Below are 24,916 nucleotides of genomic sequence, written 5' to 3'. Positions count from 1 at the left end.
CTGCTTTCTGGCTTTTAACAACACTCCTCTCTGAAACATTTGCAGGACTTTCCACACTACACAGCTAACTCCCTTTCCTTCTGGAGGCTCCAGGTGCCCCTGAAACAGCCTGTTGCAAAATAACAGGCTCATTCTCCTCAGTGGGACTCTGCACACTTACTGCATGTCTGTGTACATAGGGAGAGACAAATCCATACACGAGAGCAGTGACTAAGCAATCAATTTTCCTCCAATTGCAGGTGAGTCACAGGGGATTTAATTTACTCTGGTCCTTATCACATAACAGCAGTGTTTAGGCAAGACCCATAATGACCCTTTTTTACAAGGCTCTCTCTTAACTAGTTGAACAAACACAACTCTACTTTATCATAGATTCATTGAATGGTTTGATTTGGAAGGGACCTTAAAGATCATCTAGTTCCAACCCTCCCGCTATGGGCAAAGACACCTCCCAGGTTGCTTAAGGCCAAACCCAACCTGGTCTTGAACACCTCTAGGGAGGGGGCATCCACAGCCTCCTGGGGCAACCTGCTCCAGTGTCTCAGCACCCTCACTGTAAAATATTTCTTTCTAATATCCAGTCTAAATCTACTCTCCTCAAGCATACATGCCAGTCTTTTCCTAGAGTCAGATGAAGAATGATGCACCTCAACAAAATTGTAATCAATGTATGCAGGGGGAAAATGGCTTTTATCATTCTACAGGGGATGCTTTGGCAACTGTGCCTTGTGGGCTAAATTGGCTATGGTATGAGGAACTTTAAATCCTAAACAGAGGAAGTACCTGATGGAACTAAAAAAGATTGAAAATCTTGCAAATCTTATCTCTCTCCACCACATCAGCTGGCTTTAAATGTGCCCTTCCTGATGCACTATCTTGTGAAAAAAAAAAATATTCAAAGGAAGGCTTGAGAGATGAAAGGCTTGAGAGATGAATATAAATATGGTTCAGATCACTTTTGAAAGTGTCATTTTCCTTTCATGAAAATACCAAAAACTTGTTTTCATCTGTTAAGACAAATTTACACATAGTGACAGGAATGGTTTTAAACTTGGGGAGGACAGATTTAGATTGAATATTAGGAAGAAATTCTTAACAGTGAGGGTGGTGAGACACTGGAACAGGTTGCCCAGGGAGGTTGTGGATGCCCCCTCCCTGGAGGTGTTCAAGCCCAGGTTGGTTTGGGCCTTAAGCTACATGGTCTAGTGGAAGGTGTCCCTCCATGGCAGGAGGGTTGGAACTAGAGGATCTTGAAGGTCCCTTCCAATGCAAACCCTTCTATGAATCTATGAATTTTGTTGCACCAGTTTTAAAGCTTTTGGCTGTTTAATTATGCAAATGAACTTTTGGCCACCTGAAAGACAAACTGAGCAAATGAGGCTGCATTGGGGTATGGGATTTCTGCCCTTGGCAGCTCTTCTAAGGGAGACCTGAGATTTGGCAGGTGGACACAGCTGGGGAGCCCATTAGACCTTCCACACTGGAAGAGATTGGACATAATCTCAAAAATTGTTAGATACTAGAGAATGTAAAAGCGGAAAGCATTTATAAGGGCCCATGAATGGGAAAGGTTTTACTCCGAACGTGCATCTTATTAGACAAGAAAGAATTCAGACATGAACCCCAGATTTGTAGGAAGCCAGGACAGTTAAAGCCTCTGTTGTTATAAAGACACTCGTGAGCATTCTAAAGGCCAAACCCTACAGATAAAGGAAATAAATCCATTCTTATAGCCTAAAGATTTGCAGTCTTGTGATTTGGGGGCAGGAAACAAGATATAGAGGAAAATGTACTGAGTGATGATTTCTGCACTTTGTTGAAATCACCAGAACTTTTTAAACAAGTTTTGTTTGTTTGTTTGTTTTTTAATGTAAAATAAGATCTAAGATTGTGTATTTTGTGCAAATGCTGACCAGATGGCTACAGCAAGTCTGCCTGGCCTCATACACTGTGAATTTGAAGCAAAACCAGCAGTGTGTCAGGTATAGAGAGTCCTGCACATGGAGAGGAACGACAACCATGCACCAGTACAGATCAGGGGTTGACCTTCTGGAAAGCAGCTCCACAGAGGAGGACCTTGAGTCCTGGTGTACAGTAATTTATCCATGGGACTGCGAGGTGCCTTCATGGCCAAGAAGGCCAATGGCATCCTGGGGTGCATTAAGAAGAGTGTGGCCAGCAGGTCAAGGGAAGTTCTCTTCCTGCTCTGCTTGCAGTGGTGAGACCACTTCTGGAGTATTGTGTCTTGTTCTGGACTCCGCAGTTCAAGGGGGACAGGGATATCCTAGAAGGTGTCCAACAGAGGCTGTGAGGGTGATGAAGGAATGGGAACATCTGTCTGATGAGGAAAGGCTGAGACACCTGGGGCTGTTTAGCCTGGAGCAGAGAAGACTGAGAGGGGATCTTACGAATGTTTATCACTGTCTGAAGGGAGGATGTCAAGAAGGTGCCAGACTCTTTTCAATGGTGTCCTGTGATAGGACAAGGGACAAATGGATACAAACTGGAACACAGGAGGTTCCACCTCAACATGAAGAAAAACTTCCAGCTGGAGCACTGGAACAGGCTACTCTGAGAGGCTGTGAATTCTCCTTCCCTAGTGACTTTGAAGACCTGCCTGGATGCATTCCTCTGTGACCTGCCCTAGGTGATCCTGCTTTGTCAGAGAGGTTGGACATCAATGATCTTCAGAGGCCCCTTCCAACCACTACCATTCTATGATTCTACATGCACCAGAGGTGTGTGTTCATACACTAGCAGCACATACACTGGTGCTGGCTCACTGCAGGGCATGGCCAACATGTCCTACAACGAGCTACATCTACAGAGCTATAATCTAGCAGCATATCCAATCTTTGTCACAAAACCTTGGCAGAGGATCAAATTCACACCTCTCTTAGCCTTCTTTAACAAATGCCTTTCTTTAGTTTGATGTGCAAGCCTTGCTCACAGAAATGACAGAACACATGAATGGACCAATGTGATGACATGAAGTCATCTACTGCCACTAAGGTTAGCTGTGCAAGCTAGGACAGCCAATGCTGTCCTGGTTATCTGCCTTCCATCTGCAAACTCTGCAGGCTGCTTCTTTGTCACTGTGTCATTTGGTGTTGTGGTAAACGTGCTCTGCATATCTGCAGGCCCAGAGGTGGACACTGTGGCATTCCAGCACGATGCCTCTTCACTTCAGGAATCTGATGAGCTCAGGTGTCATTAATGTGAAAGGAATGGCTCTTACAAAGGCCAGAAGACAAAAGTCCACATTGTCTCAGCACATTAAAGAGACAGGCAAAAATAATTCCTAAACTATCCTGGAGGAGAATTCCAATATTCCAAGGAGTAGTAAGATTATTGTTGGACTGTTATCTTTTCTTATAACCATCTCTAATAGGAAGAATTCTCAGAAAGACAGAGTGCTGGGTCAGCTATATATGGTAGCTTCCAACATCATGCTGAGGACTTATCTCCTCTGCTATGTAACCATGCTGCCATTCCACCTGAGAACTTATTCTGGAAGGAACGATAATGATCCATCTGACTAAGTTTTGTTATTGTTTTCTTTTTAACTTCCTTTGAGCTATGTTCTAAATACTGAAACCAATCATCTCACAGATGGCCAGCATTCATTCCAGGTTTTCAGACTATTACTAAGCTTTTTCAAGGGAAATCTCCATACTTCCTTACTATGAAAACACAGATTATTCTGGCAGGTAAGCTTCACCTGCAGTCCATTTTCCAAACTAAAACTGAAAGGAAACATTTAGGGGTGCTGACAGAGAGCAACTGTTTGTGCACATTTCCAGCCTGGAAACTGATGGATGGCAAATAGTTATAGTTCACAGGGTTCATCCCTGCAGCCCTTCCAGATGTTATTTGGGCTCAATAGAGGATGCATTCTGCTCATTCCAAGACATTTTGTTCAGGCATCAAAAGATGAAGGAGCATATTCCATAAGTCTCTCTTTGCTAATACTTTGTCTGCTTACTATTCATGGGTTAGGGAGCACCTGGATAAACTGAAAACACAAATCCATGCACCCCAATGGGGTGCATCCACAAGTGCTAAGGGAGCTGGCTGATGTTGCTGAGCCACTCCATCATTTTTGAAAGATCATGGAGAACAGGAGAGGTGCCTGAGGACTGGAGTAGAGCCAAAGTCACTCCAGCCTTTAAAAAGGGCAAGAAGGAAAACCCAGGCAACTACTAGCAGACAGCAAGTTATCCATGGGACAGAAAAGTGCCCTTGTGGCCAAGAGGGCCAATGGCTTCCTGGGGTATGTCAAGAAAAGTGTGTCCAGTGGGTCCAGGGAGGTTCTGCTCTCCCTCTACCCTGGTGAGACCACACCTGGAATACTGTATCCAGTTTTGGGCTCCCCAGTTCAAGAGAGACAGAGATCTGCTGCAGAGAGTCTAATGGAGAGCTACAAGGATTATTGGGAAACTTGAACATTCTCCTGTGAAGAAAGACTGAGACAACTGGGGCTGTTTAGTCTTGAGAAGAGAAGGCTGAGAAGGGATCCTTATTTAGTGTACAAGTATCTGAGGGGTGGGTGTCAAGATGAAGGGGCCAGTCTATTTTGAGTAGTGTTCTGTGATAGGACAAGTAACAACAGGTTTAAGCTGGAACACAGGAGGTTCCACCTCAATGACGAGAAAATTCTTTAAGGTGAGGGTGATGGAGCCCTGGAGTAGGATGCCTAAAAAGGTTATGTAGTCTGCCTATGGTGGTCTGCCATGACAAGAGATCAGTGCTATGTGTCATTTTACCCATAACATGGAAGTTCCACGAACGTAGTGTTCTGGAGGAGAGGTGGAATGTGGCTGAGTGTTGCAGTGGTTGTCTTTGCTTGCAGAGCTATCAACCTCATGGACCATTAATCACAGAATCAATAAGGTTGGAAAAGACCTCAAGGATCATCAAAGTCCAACCTGTCACTCAAGACCTCATGACTACTAAACCGCTGCACCAAGTGCCACGTCTCCAATCCTCGCTTGAACACCTCCAGGGATGGTGACTCCACCACCTCCCTGGGCAGCACATTAACATACAAGGTTTCTCCTCCTCTGGGAGAACACCTGGGAAAATATGGCAGTACAAAGGCAACACCATCAGAAACCAATCTCCTTGCAAGGTTTACCTTCTCTTGCTGCTACGATGTATAAAACACACTAGGGTCTGCAAAGCTGTTGGCAAACTCTCCTCCAATTCTGCCCAGTGACTACAGAGGAGATGCAGAATGAGGTATGAACTACTGGCTCTCCACATTTGGTGATTCCCAGATCCCAGACTGGCAGACCTCAAAGCAGCTTACAGGGGAAAGCAGTGCCAGTATTTCATTTGACAAATGAGAAAACTCAAGTGCAGAAGTAAAACGACTTAGCTAATGTTATCCAGAAAACAAGTGGTAGAAACAGCAGCAGAATCACAGCCCTCTCAGCCCCAGCTCCATTTCAGTTGTTTAGTCTATTTGACTTTTTTTTCTGTCTTACCTTCTATAAAATGATACAGATTTTTGTGAATCAGCTGTACTTTATGATTTATGGATTAACACAGTGTGAGGCACATGGGTTGTTTTTTTAAGCAGCAAGAGGATTTTTTTTCCCAAGAGATTTTGATTTCTGAGTCAAACCTTTTTGAAAAGCTGGGGTGGAGGAGAGGGGACAGGACTTGGTAAAGCTATGAAATGGTGAAGTTTTATACATTGTATGATTTATGTTTGCTTTCCATAGCTTTGCCATGTGTTGAAACGAGCTAGTCAACAGAGGGAAAATCCACAGATGTAGTCATCAGGCAGACAAGAGGGCCATGAAAGCACCAGCCAAATGACTGCACATTTTCCTTCAATGGCTAACTGCAAACACTGAAACCACAATAACTGACTTATTCTCAGTCAAAGGAGGCACATCCTTTCCAGCCTGTCTGGGGGATTTAAGCACGAGACAGGCTGCTCATCATAAACTCACTGGTAAGCACCCAGGAATGTTTACACCATGTGATGAAGCATGATACAGATATCCTTGAACTGACTGCAACCAGGTCAGCTGCAGTGTAGAGCCACGTGGATTTACTGCTCCAGGTCCAGAAGCTGTACATTTGGGGTTTGCCCTGTGCTGCAATCCAGCTCATGATCCCTGCCTCCCAGGATGAGGTTCCTCAGCTGTGTGCGACAATTCCAACATGCTGCTCATTGTCTGACAGTCTATTTTAGGTCATTATGCAAATCATTGAACACCTTTCAACTTTTCTTAACACAGTTTCTATCCTCTCCTGAGAGCATGCAGAATGAAGCAGATCTGGACCCTTGCGTTGCCGTTCTGAAGTCCAAGAAAATGTTTGACTTTTCCTTTAGGAATCATTCCAATACAATAAAATAATTCCACTTTTTAGTATGTCTTTTCCAAAATACAAGTCCTAAGTCACAACAGAAAAGCTTCCTTCAATCAGACACAAGATACTGACTTTCTGGTTCTGTATTCTTGTTGCTAACTACATTTTTTTCCCCCGTAGAAGCTGGATAGCTCAGACTTTTTCTCATCCTCCATCATTTTACTGAGATTTTGAAATATATTCCTGTCCCAAGTCAGGGCAAACCCATACACTTGACATTGTCCTTCTCCCTTTGAGTACATTCAGATCAGACTTAAATCTGTAATCTTCCCTTTTTCTGCATTTTAATGTAACACTAAGTTAATATACTGAAATGAAGAACTAGTTTTCATGGACAGATGAAACTTGTAACTTTCAAAGTAACCCAAGGAGAGACCTACACAGACAGAAATGCATTTGGACTCAAAAACCCCTAACCAAGTTTGGGTGATTTACTGGAAACAATTCCACTCTGCAAGCAGGCTTTCTTTTGATGTATGAATTGTGTTTACTACTTAAAAAAAAAGTTAGCTTGGGAATTTCTGCACCTGTTCTAACTGACTTTTCTTTACCTTATAACAAAATACAGTGAGAAATAAGGAGTGCAAAGACGACTGAGCAATACTTCATAGTGACAGCTCAGCCTTGCCATTCCAGCGTGGCTGGGACAGGAGATATGAGGACATTCATCACTCCCTGGGAGTTCTTTGCCACTGAAACTAAACACAATCACTGCCCACCCTGATGCTTCCCTGCAGGCCTATGCACTCAGAGACTGTGTAGGCTTTATCTATTTCTCCTCTACCACATGGCAGGTGGAGACGCTATAAAGATTTTCATGTGATGCTTCCCATCTCTGGGCAAATTTAACTCACAGTGCTGCAAAAGACTAAACAGCCTTAAGCAAGGGAAAAACCCCATAAATATGACTTGTGTGAAAACACAACAAAACAGAATGCTTGCCTTTCTCTCAAACAAAACTCTAATGATGGGAGCAGTGCTGGACACTAGGAGATTCAGAGAAGGGAAAAGAGTCTGAGAGAGACATCTTTTCTTTCAACCCAGGTGACATTGTCCCTCAGATCCTCAAAAAAACTTGAAAAAAATCCTCCAGTAAGAGATAGAAAGTCAAGAATAAGGCAAATATAAAGCAAAATATCTTTTTATAAAACGATTGCTGTAGAAGCTCAGTCAGTGGAAATGTTTTTGTTTTGTTTTTTTCTCCTTCACTTTGGTTTAACTCCAGTCTTCCAATTCCTCCTGATCCTTAATAAATAATTAACCAGGTGTTGAGGTAAGCTCTATGTGATACGGTCATACATCAAACTTAACAGGAAAATCAAAGTTTACTTAAGTACAGAGGCATTGAGAGAGATCACAGTACAGCAGCAAGAAGACCTTTCAGTAACATCTATGTTTCACACAGTGAAAAGGTCTCACAAAATTATTTCAGCTGCATATTCCTCATTCTTGTCCAGAAGATTTATAATACTGCTTGAAAATTTCTCATACAAACATAAATTATTTAAAATAAGATACTGCTAGTAATTACAACCTGTAGTGTAATGTAACATAAAATGCTTTGGTTTTCTATGGTGCCTTTCATCTAAGAATTTCAAAGCAGTTCAGAGCATCAAATGGATTTCAAGTTGATTATAATAAATTGGTTTGGGTTGGAAGGGACCTTAAAGGTCATCTAGGATGGAAACTGAAGCAAAGAAGTAATAATCTAATTTAAAAAACAACTGGATTCTGCTGGATGTCCCACTCTGGAGTGCTCTAGATGACCTGATTTTTAAAGAAGATGATTTTTCAGCATTTGCATAGACAAGGCCCTGCAAGATGGCTGCAAAATTAGTCTTCTAAATTAATTCCTCCTCCAAAACACCGACTCATGCAAATGGCCCATCTGAGCCCCAAAACCAAACTCAGTATTTCTGATTCCCTTAATTAAACAGGTATTGGGCCATATATAGGTTGCCTCCCCCAACAGTTGAAGATTAAAGAGATACATGAGTAATTCAGGCCACATATTCCCCAGAGCTACTTTCAGCCAGTGGACAGGAGCAATGGCTGTTTACAGACCTCCTGCTTAGATGCTGTGACTACATTTCTCCACTGCTTCTATAAAGAGCCACAGAACATGCTAAATCCATCCTAAGAGCTGGTCTGTATCTAAATACAACCCATTAGGTCATGAGGTAATTTGTCACTTTCTTTCAAAACCCCTTTAATTGAAATAAGTCATTCTCCATGCAGCAGGATTAATGGAGCTCAGTTTCCTACAGAGCTGTCTCTGATGGCCCTACATTAGCACACTGCAATAGCTCCAGTCCCCCCTACACATCTCTACTAGCACTTCCCACACTTTGGAGCATCTCCAGTTTTTCCCTTCTGCCTCCTCTGAGTTTTCACAGCTCTCCCACACATCCTCAAGCTACTGAGTAAGATGCTATAGCTGGTTTACAGCCTGTGCCTGTGATGGACCTGTCAGCTTGTTCCTGCTGCAAGCCAGACAGAACAGGTAACTGTTGGGCTCACCAGCCCACCCTCGCTGAGGCACTCTTCTGCAGAGCTGTCCTTTAGCCAGCCACAAGTTTCACAAAGCTTTTGGGAAACTCATATCTTTGAGATGTTTACCTTCCTGTCAGAGGTCTCAAGCTGATTAGGAAACTGTCTGGCAGAGAGGCAGGGCAATTGCACAAGGCACAGCTCCTAAGGAAACCACATTAACAAAACCAACCAAGCTCTCTAAGGACAAAGGAGGGCTGAGGTTGCAACATTCTTGGTTCTTCCTGGGTTTGTAAGAACAAAAAATGGGAAAAACAACACCCTGCATTCTTTGGAATGCTCAAGAGATAGTGATGGCCATGTGGTTTCTCATTTATATGAAATAAAGAAAAGGGAAGGTCAGAGCCTAGCTGGGTTATACCCACGCAGCACTGCACAGTGGAAAAGGGATCTTGCTCTACCCATGTGCCAAGCTTGCCAAGGCACATAAAGACAACTGAAGCAGTGCCAAGTGTGAAGTAATCAGCCCTGATGGGAGGCAGCATATATTTTCTCAGCTCAGTGTTGCAGTAACCATGTCAGTTGGCTTGGAGCACAGGGAAAGCAAGATGATGTCCGCAAGGAGAGTGGGTGCAACAGGCTTGCATCTGCCTGCAGAATACCATGTAGGAATACAGGCAAGTTTTCTGTTTGACTCTGTTCAGCAGCACAGACAAGGGGTGCTGGAGGGCAAAAAGAGAGGTTTACTGTGGGAACTGAATGAAGAAACTCTTGCCCCAAAGCAGTTCTCAATGAGCATAAAGTTAAGGGACGTCATTTGGACATTGCAGCCAGGAATCAACCTACAGCTTCTGGGGCCACCAAGTCTTTGTGGTCTTCAGCAGGCTTCTGCACAAAATCATTTTATTCACTAACAAGGTTCTGCTATGTACATGTATTAAATTTCATTTAAAGAAAAACAAACAAACAAACCACAACAGGACTTGACTGATGCTGAGGATGCTAAGTCTGATTAGCAAGCTGGGATAACTGTGACACTAGAGTACTGTTCTCTGCATAAATGTCACAGCAAGGTCTGCAAATGCCTAATTGTTAAAAAGAACATGCTGTCATTAATTTGCTATGAAAACACAGAAAAAGATGTTTCAAGTTAGCATCTCTCAGATCTCCAAATGAATGTCTGTGAAGGATTTTATCTGTCGAGGCCATCTGGTCTTCTATGCAGAGAGTGGGCTTCTTTTCACATTTCTGGCTGTGGTTCTACATTTACAAACATGCAACAAACTGAAAATTCACAAGTAGATGATGAGACAGAGATCAGACAAAAGACCAGGCAAGGGATCTGAGGACAAAAGGTCTGGTGCAGATGACTGTGCTGTGAGTACAGTGCTGTTTCTCGAAGAAGGGTGCATCATGTTACCTTACTGGGTTACTCCTGGGGGCAGAACTGATGTGAAGGAAAACTCTGCCCCACTCAGATGATGCGAAAAAAAGAGACTGGATATCCATCTGACAGCAGATTGCAAACACAACGTTTTGTGAACTGAAAAGACAATGCTCTTTTGTTGTCACTGTTAGATTCAGCCCTCACCGCAGTGGGGGAAGCTGATGAGCAAACACTGAGAATTGCTTTGTTCTAAGAAGGAGAACCTCCATTCGTGATCTGATGATGACAGCCAAATCATAACATCTGAGGTGAGCAGCCATATGAACAATGAAATGCCACAGAGATAATCCACTCTGCACTGGATAGAAAACTGGCTGGATGGTAGGGCCCAAAGAGTGGTGGTGAATGGAGTTAAATCAAGCTGGTACCCAGTCAGTAGTGGTGTCCCCCAGGGTTCAGTGCTGGGGTCTGTCCTCTTTAATATTTTTATCAATGATCTAGATAAGGAGATTGAGTGCACCCTCAGTAAGCTTGGAGATGAGTGGCTGTGTCGATCTGCTGGAGGCTAGGGAAGCTTTACAACGGGATCTGGACAGGTTAGAGCAATGGGCCAAGGCTAAGTGTATGAAGTTCAACAAGGTCAAGTGCCAGGTCCTGCGTTTGGGTCACAACAGCCCCATGGTAAGCTACAGACTTGGGGATGTGTGGTTGGAAAGTTGCAACTTGGGGGTATTGGCTGATAGTTGACTGAACATGAGTCAGCAGTGTGCCCAGGTGGCCAAGAAAGACAATAGCATCCTGGCTTGTATTAGAGACTCTGTGGCCAGCAGGAGCTGGGACACCATCAAGAAGCTGTCTTTGTATGCCCTGTAATATTGAGAATCCAGGACTACAGCCCATCAGGGAACTGAAAGGCCTTAAGCAACCTGTCTGGTGAAAAGTGTGCCTGTCCATGGCAGCAGGGTTGGAGTTTAAAGTCCCTTCCAGCCCAAACCATTCTTTGATTCTGTAACAGTCTAAAACCTTTCACAGCACTGTTAAGCAGGGAGGAAAGTGAGAAGCTGATGTAGCAAGATATGGGGAGCTGTTTATTAGTATTTGAGAACTCAGTATTACAGAATATGCAATCTTGCACGAGGTTGTAATGATCCCCATCGCTCTGGCTCCCAGCATATTGAGCAAAACTTGAAAGGGATCTTTCAGTGGCTCACGCTAATCCAGTTGCCTGACCAAGAGTAAAGACAAGGATATTATTTCTTGGCTAAACTATATTCTTTTCACTGAAATAATATAGAGTAGCTGCCACCACATTTTGCCCACTTATTTGGAGAAGGGCAAACTACCTTAAGTGGGGGTGTAAGCCATATTTTACAAATGATGCTTTCCATTATCCAGGTGAAAAAGCAAGGCACAGTCCCCAGATCAGAGAGAACAGCTCATTACTGGCACGGATTAAAAGCAGCTCTTCTGGCTATGAGCTTCAGGTACATCCTGTAGCATGCAGACAAAAATGTGTATCACCAAACTTCTTAGATCGAGAGAGACATAACTGTGTCCTTTCAGCAACAGGGGGATAAGGCTGAGAACGTGTGCTATCTTATATTCTGTGTGCTCAGCAGGCACATATGTTAACTGAAGGAAAAAGTCTTATTCAATGGAGGCTTGCAGGAAAGGTGTTAAATCTCAGTTTCTCCATAAATGAGAAATATTTTCCAGTCATTATGTCTCTTTCTTAACTTGGCACATGAACAACTTCTCTGTGCTTTGATGTGCTCGTTTTGGACTCAGAATGCTGTTTGTACAAAGAACAAGGCATGAAATAAGCCATTAACAGGGGCAGAACTGTAACTTTTGGGCCAGGGGAAAAAGAGCAGTGTGCTTCTCAATTCTGCCAATATGAACAAAACTTCACCTCTTTGCATTCTGTTGTATTTATCTCAAGCTCACCACTGTTTGCTTAAGAGAAAATGTAAAATAATTTTGAGGCTTTTTTTTTTTTTTTTTGCTAGCCCTGTTTCTTAATATAGCTGTGTCTGTAAAGGTCTTGCAGAATTAACTCTACAGAAAAACATGCCAAGGGTAGATTCCATATAAATGATAAACCCCACAGCACCGAACAGCATGCAGGTAAAGAAATCTGCAAATCTAGACCAGATTTGTGGTTGTGTGGTTTTCATGACTGGTATCAAACTTCAAGCTTTAAAAAGACTATGAATACTAATCATCTGTGACCTTGGGACTCTCAAAATGGGTTCATCCATCTCTGTTAATGGATGTCTCACAATGGCTTTGGGAAAAAAATATTTCTTGCTTGTAGAGGGAAGAGATCTGTTGGAATCACATCAAGTAAATCTGAGACACAGAAGGTTTAAAGCTGACTTTGATCAGCACAAATTTGGAGAAAGGCTGAGAAACTCTCATTCCTCAAGAACAAATAATAACAAACAAGTTAGTTCCCTCAGAGAAGGCAGCCTCTAAAACCCTTATGGGAGAATCATCCTCCTTGAATTTTCAAACACTTGGTCCAAATCTTGTTTTAGCTGGCTGCACAGATTTCTGAGTACAGTACTCTGGGGTTACACAGGAATAACTGAGATCAAACTAGCATAAAAATATTTAGAATGTCTAGATATTTAACAAGCTAATCATGAAACCTATCAGACCAGTTATAAGCTGCTGGTCTTAGCCAGTCAGTTCCATAACAGGTTCAAGAAGTATTACCAAGGACTTACTGAACTGCTTATCTTTCCCTCTTTCCCTTGGGTTCTGCGGTCTTGCCCTATTTGCACTACTTTATGTACAAATCTCTTCCTTGATAACATTCATTTCTTTCTGCAGATCAAGGAGGTTTGTTTCCCTTCCCTCAAAAAAGAGAACCAAAGCAAGCAAGGAGCTGTTTACCAGAACAGAAGGACATGTTGAGGGAGTGGATTCTGTACCTCTGCTCTGGTGAGACCCCATCTGCAGTGTTGTTTCCAGCTCTGGGGTCCTCAGCACATGAAAAACATAGACCTTTTGAAGCAGGTCTAGAGAAGGGTCACAAAAATTATCAGAGGGCTGGAGCACCTCTCCTATGAAGAAAAGCTGAGAGAGTTGGGTTTGTTCAGCTTAGAGAAGGCTCTGGTGAGATGCTGTTGTGGCCTTTCAGTACTTAAAGAGGCTGATAAGAAAGACCAGGACAGACTTTTTAGCAGGTCTGTTGTGACAGGGGTGATAGCTTGAAACTGACAGTGATTTAGGCTAGAATTGAGGGAGAAATTTTTTTGCAATAAAGATAGGCCCAGGTTATCCAGAGAGGTGGTAGATGCCCCATCCCTGGAAGCATTTAAGGTCAGGCTTGAAGGGGCTCTGAGCAGCCTGATCTAGTTGGAATGTCCCTGCTGACTGCAGGAGGGTTGGACTAGATGACCTTTAAAGGTCCCTTCCAACCTAAAGCATACTATGAGTCTGTGATTCTATGTGCTATTTACAATTAAAAGGGGCCTAAACATCCTTCCCTTTTAAGAGAGGATCTTTGAGAGGAGCTAGTGAGGTTGGTTAGACAAAGAAAAACATCACAGGAACAAACGCATGTGGCATTGTTTCTTTGACACAATGAAATCCCACAAGGGATCAAAGGTGCCCAGGGCTGTCAGTCCATGCTTCACTGAACCACATCTGAAACTACCAAAAGGAAAACAACTCCCAAAGACACAGAGATCTGGAGGCAGATAGAAAAATGAGGAGATCCCAATATGCATTCAGAATTTCTGATAAAGAAACAAGATCAGGAATTTGTCTGTAAGGTGAAATGCCTGCTCTCTCTGCTGGCCTTGCCAGCACAAGCAGTCAGGGGAGAAAAGGGAAACTGCTTTCACTGGGTCTTTTTTAAGGTACAGAGCAGCAAAGTGGCTCTTAGAGGACACTGTGTAGCTTCCAAGCACAATGCTGCTTCATATACAGAAAAACCACACTTGCTATTCTTAGAAATGGACCAAGAAGAGGAGGACTGGATTAAGCAGAGCTCTTCTCCCTATCCTTTTCATGTCCACACAGTACACAAACACCAAGTCCCAAGTAATGCATGCAGACATTTTGATAGTAGCACCTCATCACAACTCCATTTTCAGAGCCTGCTGTTTTGCTTATTCTTTACTCCCTCTCTTCCTTCTCCCAACTTACTTTCCAGTTCTTCCCAGCAGAAGCACTGATATTTGTATATAGTCTAGTCTGAACTGGCAGCTTGTGTGGTTTGCATTTCCATTTCTGTATTGCTCTAAAACGATTTTTCCGTTCTGCACAAAATGTTCTTACCATTCCAGGTGATTTTCAACAAAGGCAGACATGGGGCTGATCTGTACAGTGTAAGTGTCATTGGCTGAGTACTCAAACAGCCCATAGTAGGGGTTGAAGAGCTCCTGAGACAGAAGGAAGAAGAATTCCCGGGAAGGGCCACTGTAATCCAACCTGGAAAAGGTGAAAAACAAAGGATAAAATGAGGCTCATTCCCATTTGAGGAGATTTCCTGGGTTTTGCCTACGTTAGCTGCTGTCTAACACCCACCCCTGTGCAGTCAAGTGTTTCTAACATGGTGTACCTCTCCTCTCAAAACTTGATTCTGAGCCCCTGAAGAAGTAACAAGGCTGAAACTTTACCAGCGTCCAAGTTGAGGAGGGGAGGAATCCTAACTCGGATGCATCCCTCGAGTAGTTTCTTTTCCTTGGTTCCAAAGGCTTAGTAAATTGGAGGTACACAGCTCAGCCCTGCCTTAGCTGGCTGGCTAGCAGAGGGATAGATTTTTAGTGAGTGGGTTTGAACTGCCTGTGAACACCTGGGTTCACAGACCAGATACCCAGACCAAAGGAGAAATTGCTTTTACTGTGCTACACTGAGATGTAACCAAAGATACAATCTAGCCTCAAGGATGCTTTCTTAGCTACAAGAATAACCTAAAGGTCAATGCTGAGCAAGTCCTAACAGAACTATATCTCTTAAGACAGAATGGTGATTCTTCAGTTGTCCCATCCAAACTCCTATTTTCCTGATACTTTCATACATGTGGCACACCTTCAGCTGTATTTTGCTGTCACCTGATTTTGCTCCGTAGAGAGTAATTTTTTCCTTGATTTTGTTTTAAAGCCTCAACTCTTACATCAAGTAATTTCAAATTATCTCAACTTGAACAAAAAAACACAAAACAAACAAACAAAAAGCTTCCTGAATACATTAATCCCAGCTGTGATTGATTTATTAAAAACAAGACTATCCTCTCAGAATGGTAGGTAGGTTTTTCAATCTATAAGAAATCTACGTGTAGGAACATGAACAAGTGATTTGTAGCCAGGTATCACATGTGGCAAAAGGTTTTTTTAAGGTGGGCATGGCTCCTGATACTTACCAAATGTAAAGTAATTAGAAAATTCTGCAGCTGGTTGCAGAATGCTCTGTATTCTGTTTGAAGTTATGGAAGCATAACCACAAGAGGCTGAATATTGATTTGTCCAACTAGAAAGATGCTAAAAGGGCAGGCTGGTTCCTTCTCCTCCATCTCATCTCTGGATATTTGGTACTTGTCTCTTTGAGCAGCTTTAGCTCTAGGATCATGAGGTGAGACTAAAACCACACCAGCAAAAGGGGATAGTCATAAGCCCACATGAACACTAGTGCTAACCATCTAACAGATCTGGTTCAATGGACATTAAAATACTGACCTAAGCCTGATGATGGCTGCAGTAAAGAACCACAAGCAACAACCCTCTGTATCCAAAAACCTCCAAGGAGAAACTAGGCATTACAACACATTAACTGATCATAAAGCCTTCATAGTTCATTTTCAATGTAATTTTGGCTTTGTAACACATGGGAAGCTGTGCCCATAGAGTATCACATGCCCATACAGCATCAACTCTTCTTTTCAGTAGGGAATTGTTATCTTTGGAGTCCCTCCAGCAGAACCTACAATGGCATTAACCAGCAGAATCCCTGAGGGAATGTATCTTCAGATGTAAAAATGAAGCAGTGAAGAATAAATGAATTTGCAAATCAAATTGGTTTGTAATTTCTCCTGAGGATACCATGCCACACACAGCAGAAGTTATTAGAGATGTGAGGAAAACAACATGACTCTGGCCAGTGTTAGGATACTAGAACACTATTTCAAAAACACAGCCTGGGGTATGCTGCACATTTATGCTTTACCTGCAAGCCAGAGGCAAACTGAGCAGTGAGACCACCTCTGTAAATAATATTGAGTCCATGGAGCATAAAAAAATAAGAGGTAAGAGAACTCCAGTCACTGAGGTCACTGAGCTCTCTGAGATTGGTGACTTCTGTTTTCCACTGGACCTAACACCTCCCCAGTCGTAGAAGCTCTTCACTTGGCATGCCACCTTAGAGCTGATATTGTCAGTAGTTGCTGGACATGCCAAAAGCTGCCCCAGAGCCTTACTGTGCTGGTACCTTTGGAACTGAAATCCTATCTGTGTGAGTTTGTTTTTTTTCTAATAATGTATCTGGCATGCAAAGCTACTGAAATACAACTTCAAGCCTTTGTTATGTGGAACACTGGAAACACGGACAATGGGTTTTCCATTATAAAAACATGTGGACTAAGCCTCGATTATAACACAGCTCTTGAGGTGAGCCAGAGTGGCTTTGAAAGGTTCTGTTTAGATGGGGAAACAAAAGCTCAGGGCCTGTCTTTAATCATACAAGAACGGCACATGGATTTGGGAGGCTGGGAGAATGTCTCCTGAGAAAAGGCCTTCTCAAGAGACTTCTAAGACTTTCAACTTCTAACTGGGTGAATCGCGCTGTAAGAACTGAACAGCACTCGTGTTTCTCACTTCAGCCAGAAGCAAGAAGTCCACATATGGATAACAAATGATCATTAGAGCAAAAAATGTTGAAGCAAAACCAGATCCATTTTGAAGAGCTAAAGTTAACAAAAGGGATAAAGATCTGGTCTCTAATTACAGCCCTGAGACTGTATTCAGTGGGTAAACATGAGCCTGTAGTTTAGTTTTGCCTTCCAGCGAGTCCAAATACCCATGGCAAGAGGATGACACTAGATTTAACCACTTAAATTGTCACTTTGAGACACATAGACGGAAGGTGCTACAGGAAAATGAAGCATTGTTATTGTTATTCGTAACAAATACCTGAGCTGATTGAGACGAATCACTTTAGAGGTAAAACAAAACCAAAGAAAATGTGACAGAACGAGAGAGACTCAGCCTTAATCTGTGTTTTGCAACGTAACAGCTACTTCCAACCCAAGAGCATTTAGTGGTGTTCCCTACCCTTCCTCGCCAACAAACGTGACGTAGAGCTTGTTCCGCTGGAGCTCCTTGCGTGAATATGCCATCACCTGGTTGAAGGTGCCTTCCAGCAAGTGCTCCCGGCGTATGATTAACCTGCAAGGGGAGGCAGAAATACAGACCTAATGACTGAGTCCTGTGTGAGCCTGAAGGCAAACAAGAACTGGTAACAGACATCCACTCTCAGGGCACTTAATCACAGAATCATTTCGGTTGGAAAAGACCTTTAAGATCATCAAGTGTAACCATTCTCTAACTCTACCAAGGCTGGTGATAAACCATCTCCCTCAGCACCACATCTTTGCCTCTTTGAAACACCACCAGGGCTGAGGATTCAACCACCTCCCTTTGAGAACCCTTTCAGTGAAGAAGTTTCTTCTACTATCCAACCTAAACCTGGTGCAACTTGAGGTGGTTTCCTCTTGTCCTATCACTAGTTACTTGTAGAAGAGATTGGCCTCCACCTCACTCCAACCTCAGGGAATTGTAGAGAGCAAGAAGGTCTCCCCTCAGCCTCCTTTTCTCCAGAATATAATAAAGTTGCATCCACTGGTTCACATGCACTGCTTCACCAGGGTTTTCCACATGCATCAAAGGTGAATTTCTTCACAGTGCTGCTCTACTGCTAGAGACTCTCTGTAACACCCTCTATGGACACATTTGTTTAGTAGAGGAGGCTGTGAGTTTCCTACGTATATGAGATCACAGCTCTCTGAGATTGGCCCCAAACTCTTCCTGGATTTAATCCAGTGGATGTCCATGGAATTACTGCTTCTGTAGCAGGATAAGCAAAGGGAGTATCAGCCTCTGTTTATACAACACACCTCTCACTCCCCTGCCAACCTCCAAAACAACTTAATGAATAGTATATTTAAACACCATCTGTGCAAGGAATCCTTCTTGTTCATATGTTCATGGACATGTTAAGACAAACCTTCCAAAACGTATTTCACATCTGCTTTTGACTCACTTAGCAGGACACCAAAAGGGATTAACCAACGGCCAGGACTCCCCAGCTCTGTAAGAATATTTGATGATGACATTTGCCTGGAATAAATTAACTTTTTTTTTTTTTTTCTTCGCACAACAGATGTGATTTGGTAGGACGCCAATCTGATGCATAAATTCAACCAGATTCCCAAGAAATCCCTGAAAAACATATAGTCCATTTGGCCAAGTTGGATAACTAGATAGAGCACAAGTAGGCACAGAATCAAAAGCCAGCTAACAAGATGTCTGGAAAGAAAACTCCACAAGCAACACAGAATCCCTAAAATACAGGAAGAGAGGCAGAAATCTCTTTAGCTCAAATCCATGAGAGCTACCAAGACAAAGAACTACTGAAAGTTAAATCTGCACGTATAGGCTAACTTCTGTAGGCTCAGTCTCTGGTCCTGAGTTGTACTGATCCGTGGATCCAGAGGCTTTGGAGTCACTTCATCATTACAATGACGCAGCTGTTAATAATCTCTGATGGACATTTGCCTGAACAGATTGTTTTCCTACTAGCAAATTACAGGTAGGAATACCAACATCCCTGTTAGACATGTATGGAATGGGAGACTGAAAGAATATGAATCTATAAGAAATAAATCTTCCACACAAAACCCTCTTGAAGGTCACTCTTTTGCAGGATATACCAAGAACTTATCTTTCCCTGATGGTTCATGTACAAAATGGAATCTCTGATGTGTTTCCCACTCCCTATCAGTGTCTTCATTCATGGATAATGATAAAAGACAAAGCTACACCACGTTAGACCATTTGAGTGACTTGTCATAATACTCACTTAATTTTACCTGGACCTTGCCCATATCCTTTGGCTTCAAGTTTTCGATAGAAGTTGCGCAGCTTGGCTTCGAAGTCCCTCCTGTACGGAGAAGGTGCTCTTGCACTTGCTCGCTGCAGGCCTGGTGGGAAATGAACAGCATCCTGAAGTGTAAGGGGCTTTACTCTCTTCTGATGTTTCCAGTCAGAACTGGCTAACAAATGCACAAGGAACTTTTTACAGATCTACAGTGCACTCAGGATTCATTTTGTTCCACCTGGCATTAATGGACTCGTCAGCTCCTGTAGTCTGTTCAGTGCAGTGACTCTCAGGGACTATGTCTTCTTCACTAAAAGAACCATTAAGGTCACTTTGTGTGTGCCTTTGTGGTGCCTGAGCCTTTAACTGTGGTCTGAATGGAACTTCAAGGATCAGAAAGGCAGGATAAAGACTGGCATGTGTAACTCCCACCCACAGTCACTGGCATTTTGGTTTCCTTTCCCTTTTGCACTTTCAAGAGATCTGTCTCCTCTGCACAGGATAGGAGATCTCCTTGGCAGGATGAAACCTCTGGAGCTCAAAGCAAGGCTTCTCACTGAAGCCTAGCACCCAGCCAAGCCGGGATCAGGTTTCCCTGTGTTAACCTGACTGTATATTAAACACTTCCAGCTATCAACAGAAAACCCCTTTGTGGCATCCAGAAGGATTTCTATCAGGAAGAAATGCTAGATTTTCCTATTATAATTCACACATACAGCAGATTTTTAGCAATTTGGGACCCGCTTTGTTTTGAAGCCTGCATTCTTAAAGCAGCTGATTAGTCCTTTGGTATGAATAAATGCCATGCCATAAGGGGTCAAAGAATGGATCCATGAAATCCCATTTCCTAATCTCATTACAGGAGACAGTAAAAACAAACCCTTATATGAGAAATCTGGCAAAAAAAAAAAAATCCTCCACTGGATACCCAAAAGAAATAACAATAATAGAAATATAATCACATTTAATGGAAACACCAAGTAGCATGTTGCCAGGAGGGAAGGACATTAGTAACTCTCTGCTGGCAAATGGCAAAGGCATATTATATGTACTGCAAAGAGAATTCCTTGAGACACTTTTCTTCTGCTAGACTTCCCCCTCCACCCCAGGACATGAGAGAATGGGCATTCTCATGGGCTAGTCAGTGGCAGAAAGAAGCCAGCAAGCAGTATGTTGCTGGAAATGAGTATTTGCCCTGCTTGTGTTTTCACAAGAACAGGTAGAGAACAGTGGAGTTCTTTTAACATCCCCATCAAGTCATCTTCTTGACAAATTTAAGGATTCTAATCTCACAGGAGATTAGTTTGTAACCTGCCCTGAGGCAGAGGAGGAGAAATGGACTAACAACGGTGTTAAAGCTCATTACTGAAAGCAGGACGTTCTGACAACACACTGCCCTTCTATGGACAGGAATCCAGCATGAAACTTCTTCTCACCAAAAAACTTCCCAATTTTCCAGAGCCACCTCCAAGAGATGAACGTAGTGTCCATTACTTTGTTAGAAACTAGATAATTTAAATGAGTGTTAAAAAAGCTCAGACAAAAATGGATTTCTTCAGCTCACATTTCTGTCGATTCTCTCAAAAAAGCCACTGGACACAGCTGTGCAGTGAGACTGTGGTGGGGGGCTGTGTATCTTGGCAAAAGGGAGACATTAGCTCCTCAGATTTCTATAGCATAAACAATAACTCCAGAGACATACCACAGCTGGAAATAACCTTCTCAGACAGCATGTCTTTCTGGAAAATATGCCTCCTGTCAAACCAAAGTTAATGGGCTCAACACGGGAGGTCAAACTAGATGATCAAGATGATCCCCTCAGGTCTCAAAAACAGATGAGTCCTGGGAAGAAGAGAAGTCTCTGGAACACTGAGTGGAGGAGACTGAACTTTACAGGAGTACTGGAGGTATTGCAATACACCTTTAATTTGGAAGCTGCTCTTTGCTCCTGTCACATGTGCTTCCATGTCAGGAGTTATGTTTGGAGTGCTTCATTCTCTTACTCTAATCCTTTCCAACTATATGAAAAGCAGGAAGATACCTTTTGCAAGTGGACAATTCCTGATCTCTATATTTCAGCTACTGTTAACATTTCAACAGTATGTAGCAGCAATGGCAACTGATCCAGTGAAAAAAGGCAGCTGGGATCAGATATGGGGTGGGCATTGGAATCAGCAGGCTGACAGCTCAGCCTGGCTCTGAGTCTGTCCCTTTGTATTTATTAGGAGAAATACTACAAATGCAAACCTCCCCTTACCTGGAGAATTTTGGGGTGATGAACAGGGTGAGCAGCGAGGAGAGAAACTGTAACCAGGATGGAAGGCAGCCTGCAGTGGTATGTAGGACATAATATCCTCTTCAAAGAGGCTGCATGGAAGAAGTGAGAGGTTTAGTTCACACTCAGCACATAAAGGAATGTAAATATGCAGTATGGTGCAAGTCTGCTGCAGTCCTAACTTTGGGTACATCTCTGAACTCATTGATTCACAAAATCCACAGGCTCCCCAATTCAGGCAAGGTCAGCAGTAACAAAGAAGAACAAAATTAACTTTATTATACCTGTCATGCTAACCCAGGGGCTCAGTCTGCTGATAGAGAGTAAAGTTCTGAGGCTGTGTACTAAAGAGGGATAACTTCAACGCTTTAACAGTGAGAAGCTAAGATACACACATCTGCCTCCCAGGTTGTTTTCCATGGCTCACACTGTCATATAGCTGAGCTCTTCAATCACTGGGATTAAGCTGATAGGAGTAAGTTGTAACATTCTTGTGTTAGGCAGTGCTCTATAGCACACCAAAACCACCTGCTCTGGTAAGACCCAGACAATAAAACAAGCCTTTACCTGTGCTGACTAAAAGTAGGTAGGACCTAAGGAGCAATCCTAAGGTGCTCATAAAACGTGAAGCCTCAGCTATGCTACCCAAATGTGCTCATGGCCCTGCACATTGAGTCATGCCATCTGTGTGACATGGTCCTCTCTGTATGGGCAGCACTGCTACAGGAAAACCAGCAATTTCATGAGCAGCTACATTACCTACTTGTACTGAGAAAGACACATTTGTTCTTCTTTTTTTTTTTTTTAACAACATTTTTTCCATTAAAAGGAAACATTTTGATCTCATTCTGTTTAGTCTGCTCCTTGATGGTAACAGCTGTATTGATTGAGGTGGCTGGAGATGGAGTTTACTGCACTGATGGATGCTGCCTTCCAGGAATTGAAGGTTGGCAGGCATACTCTTGTTGAATTATTTTGGGTCACTATCAGTAACAGTGAGTCCTACTCTAGTTATAAATGACCTGGAAGATTTAACAAAATCTTTTCAATTATGCTGAACAAAAGCCCAGCTGGCTTCTCTGGTACCATAAAGTAATGACATTATCCTTTTGATCAAATTGATTACCTCAGCAGAATGACTAAATCTGCATCACAGGACAACTTTTCAAGCCCATGTGTACCCTCTGTCCGAATGTAATGGATCTTCTCCCTGAAACAGAAATTATATTATTGAGAAGAAGGAAAAAAAACCCAAACAGCCCAAAAAAAAAAAAAAAAAGGAGGACCCTGCCCCCCCCCCAAATAAAAACAACAACAAAACTCAACACCCAAATAACCAAAAAAAAAAAAAAAAGAAAGAAAGAGGAGAAGGTGCCATTATCAAGACATGAACTATGTATAGTGTTGTTATTCCTTGGTGTTTTGCCAGTTTGTGTTTGTTTCCTCATAAAAATGCCAAACACCTTAACTGCCTGATTAATGTTCTAATCTCACCCACAAAATTGTAAAAAAAGAATCTATTTATATCACTCACTTTTCTGATCTAAAAGCAAGAGATTGTATATCACATTTTAGAAAGCAAAAAGATTCTTAGTCCTCCAAGGCCATGGGTACCAACATAGCTAAGGTCACAGACAGTTTTCTGCTTAAGGCTACAACTAACACAGGGCTTTTTCTTACCAGAATGTCACACAATCCCACTTCCTTTACCTCTGCCAGTTCTATCTGACAAATAACACTCCAATATATTCCTGATATTAACTGGTCACACAGAGGTTATACAGTATGTGTACAAAATGCTACATTTTGTTGTTTAAATGAATGCTAATAAGAAGTGTGAAACATAGGGTAGGATCCTACCAGCAGATTAGGACCATGGAAGATAGAGATCTACACCATGATCTGTGAATGTGTTTCTAAAGCATTGCAGAGTCCAAGACTATCTACTCTAGTACCAAGCCAAAGGATTCTACCTCAAGTCAAGGAAGTGCTTTAGTACCCTGTTGGGTGGGGCTGCAACATATTGTACAACCAAGCTCTGTAAAAGATGGATGTTTGTCTCCCAGGAGTTTGCTTAATATCTGCTGTAGGAGTACTACATGGTAGCTTGGGATCACTCTTGACCTAAGGTATAATCAAAGCGATGACCTGGAGGCCAATGGCTCAATATCCTGTTACAAATCTCATTACACACTAGCTAAGCTGTCTAGTCCCTATCACTAGTCAATTTTGTTCCCTGCTCAAAAGGAGATAAAAGCATCATCTGTTCCCTGAGAAATGAGAAATCAAATTACAGCTGAGAAAAGGAAAAATACTCTGGAATAACTTGATGGTGAAGATAACAAATTCTCAGTTACAGAAATGTGCATCTTGAATACTGAGAGCATTTTTCACTCTGCCTCCCTTGTTTTATTTGAACGTATTCATTCCTCCAGGAAGGAAGTCTAATCCTTACATCCAGAGAACTCTTTGTCTGGTCCCCAGAGGTAAACAAATCAGTAAAGCTATCAGCATAAAACTGGAGGTCCTTCCCTTGCTCTTTCTTCCCTCCTTCACCAGTCCTGCAGCAGCGTTTCTTACTGCACAGTGCAAACCAAATTCATGGTCAGACTCCTATCTGGTGAACACTGGCATTGCTGAGACTGACTAATGCCAGATTAGTTTTTTGGCCAAATCAATTAATTTAACCTTTGGAATTAGTTTAAATTGTTTAAATTGTACTGGCTTTGGCATCTGTTGTTGGGTTTTTTTGTTTGTTTGTTTGGATGGTTGTTTGGTTTTGTTGTTGTTGTTCTGTTTTAAACCTAATAGGAAAGGAATAAGCATAAGAAAAAGAAAGATACAATTTAATTATTTTGAAAATAACTACCATTAAGACTTAATAATGACCTTTCAGTACATGAAGGGGGCCTGCAAGAAGGATGGAGAGAGACTGTTTACAAAGGCTGCAGTGACAGGATGTGGGGCAATGGCTTCAAACTAGAGAAGAGCAGATTTAGACTGGATGTTAGGAACAAGTTCTTTTACATGAGGGTGGTGGAATACTGCAAGAGGTTGTCCAGGGAGGTGGTTGGGGCCCCATCCCTGGAGATATTCAAGGTGAGGTTCAACAGGGCTCTGGACAATCTGATCTAGTTGAGGGTGCCCCTGCCTACTGCAGAGGGGTTTGGACAAGATGACTTTTGGAGGTCCCTTCCAACCCAGAACATTCTATTATTCTATAGGTGAGAAAGATTAAGGACAGGACAACAATCTACATCATAATGCTCCTA

The 24,916-nt window shown here is 42.5% G+C and overlaps 1 protein-coding gene across 2 annotated transcripts in view; it reads right to left on the bottom strand.

Moving 5' to 3' along the window:
• HECW1 (HECT, C2 and WW domain containing E3 ubiquitin protein ligase 1) overlaps positions 1–24,916 on the bottom strand; it is a 183,295-nt gene that overhangs the window by 20,686 nt on the left and 137,693 nt on the right. For both annotated transcript variants that reach the window (XM_054384743.1, XM_054384744.1), the window contains 5 exons: positions 22,771–22,854; positions 21,627–21,736; positions 19,352–19,472; positions 17,545–17,658; positions 14,558–14,710 (listed from right to left, as the gene is read on the bottom strand). In XM_054384743.1, the coding sequence (XP_054240718.1) occupies positions 14,558–14,710; positions 17,545–17,658; positions 19,352–19,472; positions 21,627–21,736; positions 22,771–22,854 (582 nt within the window). The remainder of the gene's footprint in view (positions 1–14,557; positions 14,711–17,544; positions 17,659–19,351; positions 19,473–21,626; positions 21,737–22,770; positions 22,855–24,916) is intronic.

This window comes from Indicator indicator, chromosome 11 (genome assembly GCF_027791375.1).
Source record: "Indicator indicator isolate 239-I01 chromosome 11, UM_Iind_1.1, whole genome shotgun sequence".
In the NCBI taxonomy this organism is placed as follows: Eukaryota; Metazoa; Chordata; class Aves; order Piciformes; family Indicatoridae; genus Indicator; species Indicator indicator.
The sequence above is the reverse complement of the archived record's forward strand: the minus strand, read 5'-3'. Positions and strand labels throughout refer to the sequence as shown.